This window comes from Sinocyclocheilus anshuiensis, unplaced genomic scaffold (genome assembly GCF_001515605.1).
Source record: "Sinocyclocheilus anshuiensis isolate Anshui unplaced genomic scaffold, SAMN03320099.WGS_v1.1 scaffold2482, whole genome shotgun sequence".
Classification (NCBI taxonomy): Eukaryota; Metazoa; Chordata; class Actinopteri; order Cypriniformes; family Cyprinidae; genus Sinocyclocheilus; species Sinocyclocheilus anshuiensis.
The window spans coordinates 301,636-307,131 of NW_015555925.1; the positions used below are offsets into that span (position 1 = coordinate 301,636).

The window sequence follows — 5,496 nt, forward strand, 5'->3', positions numbered from 1 at the left end:
TATATAAGCCTACAACTATATTGTATTCCTACCATTTTAAGTTCAAATTTGGATTCTCTTAGCAACTTAACCTTATTCATGAGGATGAACAACACAGCCATTTGTTAACATGACGTCCGCTTAGTTTATTCTTTAAGAAGATTAGGCTTTCATCTGTAAGGTCGCAACACCAACTTCATATTTCTAGGATTGCTCATGAGGTTAGAAGATTTTCCACTAAAATAAATCTTTCTCATTTCTTCTGCAGCTCTTCCTCCCAAGCCAACAAAACCCATGACACCAGTAAATGGCAACGGTGTGAAAGAAGCCGCCAGCGGCTCATTGCAAGAAGCAGAATGGTACTGGGGAGACATATCAAGGTAAGAGTCACTTGACACTCGACTTCATTTCTCACTTGATTGGATTTCTGTCTGTTCTGCTCTGAAAATCTTTCCTCATGCCAGTTAGCTCATAGTGTGACTGCCCTCATCACGTGGTGGACACGTACGGCAGTGTGCAAGTCAGGTGATAGTTGGCCAGTACAGTCATAAGACTGCATTTGGATCAGATGAAAAGTTCTCTGTGTTGTTACTTGACTGTTGGGAGATGTCAGATCTTCCCATCCCTCCACCTGATGGCTTCCAAGTTGGTAGCCTGAGGTAGAGTCAGCTCTGCAGTGTCATGTTGCTCTTTCAGCTGCTCTGCAAACTTTTTCCGTTCTTTTTCTTTCTTTATGTGAGCTGGTGAACTTATTTTGATCCTCTCCTCTTCTTTTGGCTCACTTATCCTGGAGGCATGTATGCTTTGCCGCAGCTGTACAAAAGCAGAAAGGCAATACAGTGGGGGAGAGACACAGGAAGAGCTGAAAAGAGAAAGACGGGGTGGTTTAGTTGCCATTACTTAAGGGGAGGGATAGAAGAACCCAAATCTCCAAAATGTCAAGCTGTCTGGCCAGTTTCCAACACAACCCATAAAACTCTCAGGTTTTAGCAGATTAGTTTGCTGCTTAGTGACCAGCTTTAGACTCGTTTGATGTTGGGCAAGTAGAAATTCTGCAGAGATGCTCAGAGGCTCACCAATCTCTGAAGCCCTGCTATCCTTTAACTCACACAGTCCCTTCTGCAGATAAACCAGATCTGCTTTTCACGTCAAACCTATGCTCAGTGCTTACTAGTTTCAAAATCAGAAAGTAACTCAGCTCTAGGCATCAAATAAAGAACTCCAAAGCACAGTGATGCCAACTGTTACATTTTAAATATGGACTGCCATTATGGTCTCGGTGAAGAATGTGTTAAAAATCCTATTATAATATTACTACTATACAACCATACTAGTACTTAGTTAAAGCAGTGGTAGTGCATTGAGAGATTTAACTTATGAGAGATCAGATTTAAATTTTAGTTGAGTACATAGTAATGGTTCTCAGCCATGTTAATCATCAGCATGCCTGTTGTGGATTTCTGATTTTCTTGTAGGCTTGAGCTTAGATGAAATCAAAATTGACTATTTATTTACAATATGAAGGCCTACTCTTTCATTTGTGTGCAAAATTGTGCCTGTTATTCCACAGATATGTTTGTCTCGATAATTTTGATAAACAATTATTATTAAGTGATTATTAAGGCTGCATAACTTCCAATAATTTTATTGAATTTGAGTCATTGTCCAAATATCTCCTCTATCCGGATGTTTTTGAATGCAAAAACACATCCCAGATTTTCCACTTCACACTGACGTTACTGCTGCTTGCCAAACAGGCTACTAAAATAGGACACCTCCCCTAAACAATTAACTTGCTGATGCACTGCAGCCTAAAAATGCACCTGATTCCCACAGCTCCCAGTGCAGGATGTAAGAGAAGCCTCCTCCCCCAGAAAGGTGGGAGCACTGCTTAGTCAAAGACTCCTTACCTCAGCAGCTCAAAGTAGGCTAAATATACCCCCTCCTGAGAGCCAGGGCCGGGGTCAGCTGAGCTCCAGCATGACTAGGCTGTTGGCTGTCGGGAGAATGGGAGGAGGCCTGGAAGTCGGGGGGTGTGACATTCCTCCCAGACAGACTAAAATAGAAGGGGGCAAAAAAGCAGGATAGTCTTTGAAGCCTGACAGCTCCTCCACTGGTCGTCTGGAGGCACTTTTAAAGAGAAAGACTGTCTGATTTTAAGACAAGAGCTGGAGGCATCGGCGTACATGTGGGTGTGCAGGACGGGGTCAACAGTTAAACCATTCAATTCACTCTCTCCCAGACGGCTGTAGCAGACAGTATGGTCACAGACCAGTGCCTTTGCCCTCTGCCAGACCAAATTTATTTATACAGCCAGGCATGTTTTTTTGCGTGTGTGTCAGCCCTTTCCATTTAGTATAGGACAGTCCACGGAAAACTTATTTTAGCTGTAATTATTAATTATTAAGCGCAAGATTTGATGTGTGGAGTATGTCTTTTTTTCTGTGCAGGGAAGAGGTGAACGACAAACTGAGAGACATGCCCGATGGTACTTTCCTGGTACGGGACGCCTCGACCAAGATGCAGGGAGATTACACACTAACGCTAAGGTAACTAATATTTTGGAAAGCTTCTACTTGTTTAAAACCCTCTCCATTCAGCTTACATTGATCCGTGGTCCAACGCAATCTTTTTTCCCTACAGGAAAGGTGGAAACAATAAGCTAATAAAGATCTACCACCGGGATGGGAAGTACGGTTTCTCAGACCCGCTCACGTTCAGCTCAGTGGTGGAGCTCATCAGTCACTACAGGAACGAGTCACTGGCCCAGTACAACACCAAACTGGACGTAAAGCTCATGTATCCCGTCTCCCGCTACCAGCAGGTAAATGGGTTTAGATTGAGGGCGGGAGTATCACATTTACAGCCATCCCTTCCTTTCCTTTTACCTCTATGTCCTCCCACCTCTCCCTCCCTCACTCCGGCCCTAAAGAGCGTGTTTGCTGAATGAATTGTGCAGCTTGTTGTGAGTGAAACTGCAGAGGCAGCAGGATGCTTTTGGCATGAAATATTACTTTGTTTATTGCCACAGCAGCGCACCTCCTAAATAATTGCACACATCCACAATGTCGAAAGGCCATCCAGGCATTTATTCGTTTCCCCCTCCTCCTCCTCCTCCTCCTCCTTCACCCTCCCGGTATCTTTCTCAGACACACAGGTGCTCATTATTTAGGGGGTTCCACAAATGTAAGCCCTCGAGAGGCACTTACAGATTCCAAGATTTTTATTAATGATTCCTGGAAGAAAATTCCTGAAAAATGGCTTTCACTTTGTAAGCAAAACCTACAGTATGTTGCTGCGAGCAGTCCTTTTTTTTTCCTATCGCACTTTTCTTCGCTCAGCAATTCATATCAATAACAATGCATTTTACTCTCGCTCTCTCAGGATCAGCTGGTGAAAGAGGACAACATTGATGCAGTGGGGAGGAAACTCCAGGAATATCACAATCAATATCAGGAGAAGAGTAAAGAATATGACAGACTCTACGAGGAGCACACAAAAACCTCACAGGTAAGCCTCTTAGAACACCGCTATCGGATCGATAGACAACCGACCCATTAACTCCAGTGCTAAACGCCACATGCACAAACTATTTATTCCATTACAGAAGCTCAATTAACCAAGTCTATTAAGAGGCACAGCATCACATCCATTGATTTATCTTTCCTTTGATTGCAGGAGATCCAGATGAAACGTACTGCAATAGAGGCCTTCAATGAGACCATTCAAATTTTTGAAGAACAGTGTCACACGCAGGAACGCTACAGTAAAGAATACATCGAGCGATTCCGCAGAGAGGGCAATGACAAAGAGATTGAAAGGTACGCAAAGTCTTCAATTAAGAGCGCTTTGGTCGGCAACCTTGATCTGTGGGTTGACAAATCGCTCTTGTTTCTTTTTCAGGATCATGATGAACTACGAGAAGCTCAAATCCCGTCTTGGCGAGATTCATGACAGTAAGACCCGGCTTGAACAGGACCTTAAAACACAGGCTCTGGACAACAGGGAGACGGACAAGAAAATGAACAGCTTAAAGCCAGATCTCATTCAGCTCAGAAAGATTAGAGATCAGTACCTTGTGTAAGAAGAACATTCCTTTGCACCTCATTTCGTCATCTTCATTGTTGACAGTTTTTCCTCCATGTATAAACACTCCACTGCTTCTTTCTCATGCAGCTGGCTCAATCATAAAGGTGTTCGACAGAAACGAATAAACGATTGGCTGGGGATCAAAAACGAGAACACGGATGAGTAAGTCAAATTGTCGTATATTACTTGAAATTTGAGATCAAATGACTGGCTCCATCACAGCATCTAATACATTTCCTGTCGCAGCACCTACTTCGTCAGTGAGGAGGATGAGAATCTGCCACACTACGATGAGAAGAGCTGGTTTGTGGGGGACCTAAACCGAACGCAGGCTGAGGACTTACTACACGGCAAACCCGAAGGAGCCTTCCTCATCCGCGAGAGCAGCAAGAAGGGCTGTTACGCCTGCTCTGTTGTGTGAGTATCTTAAGATGTAGACATAGTGAGGTTATAGTTATGCCAATGAAATGGGAGAATGATGATTCTTAAGTGTGTGTGTGTATAGCGCTTTTCACAATACAAATCGTTGCAAAGCAGCTTTACAGAAAATTTAAGTTTCTATTTTCAAGTTTCTACATTTAGTTGTAGCTTATGAGCGGTGACTGTCAAGTTGATGTCCATATGGCAAAAATTTACAGTAAAATTCATGCAGTTAGTTAACGACATGTAATCAGACAGACGGTGAACACTATTTACTGCAATGATTGTTGCGATTAAACTTATAGCAAAATTTGGTAGTATTAAGTCAATTTTGTCATGTTACAGTTTGTCTATTTTACAAAAATAGCATGTAGTTTAAAAGAAAATTACATTTACATTAATGATAGTATATGAAATGATAAACTCGCATAAAAATTTTAACATTAAGGCCATTTCAGTCTATTTTTTTTTTTTTGTCTCCTTAAGTTCAGATCTAGTCTCATATTTACATTCTCTGTCCCCAATTTTCCATCTCATCTCCTCTGTTTTGATATCAAATAGGCATATATAAAATTAGATGTATTTTTCATAGACATTTCAATGTTAAGACTCTACCTTTCCCCAGCTACAAGAAACAAATCAATGTATAGATCCTCTTTGATTATTATCACCTCTAGAGCGATATTAACTTTGGTTGTCATTGAGCAAATGGATTGCCTTTATCTTTGTCTGAGGTCAGATTCTGGTTTGAAATGACATTGATAGTGAGATCTGTCGTGTTTCTGTCTGTAGTGTGGACGGCGAGGTGAAGCACTGCGTCATCTACAGCACACCCCGCGGCTACGGTTTCGCCGAGCCCTACAACTTGTACAGCACTCTGAAAAACTTGGTCCTGCACTATCACCAGACCTCACTGGTCCAGCACAACGACTCGCTCAACGTGCGGCTGGCGTACCCAGTGTATGCACAGATGCCCTCAGGCCCTCGGAGATGAAGACTCGCCCCCCC

At 42.6% G+C, this 5,496-nt stretch overlaps 1 protein-coding gene across 2 annotated transcripts in view; it reads left to right on the plus strand.

The window, feature by feature from the left end:
• Positions 1-5,496, plus strand: part of LOC107675943 (phosphatidylinositol 3-kinase regulatory subunit gamma) — a 21,332-nt gene extending 15,836 nt beyond the window's left edge. For both annotated transcript variants that reach the window (XM_016470439.1, XM_016470440.1), the window contains exons 2-10: positions 248-359; positions 2,430-2,528; positions 2,623-2,803; positions 3,364-3,489; positions 3,658-3,800; positions 3,883-4,059; positions 4,156-4,230; positions 4,315-4,485; positions 5,281-5,496. In XM_016470439.1, coding sequence (XP_016325925.1) covers positions 248-359; positions 2,430-2,528; positions 2,623-2,803; positions 3,364-3,489; positions 3,658-3,800; positions 3,883-4,059; positions 4,156-4,230; positions 4,315-4,485; positions 5,281-5,482 — 1,286 coding nt within the window. In that variant the 3' untranslated portion in view covers positions 5,483-5,496. The remainder of the gene's footprint in view (positions 1-247; positions 360-2,429; positions 2,529-2,622; positions 2,804-3,363; positions 3,490-3,657; positions 3,801-3,882; positions 4,060-4,155; positions 4,231-4,314; positions 4,486-5,280) is intronic.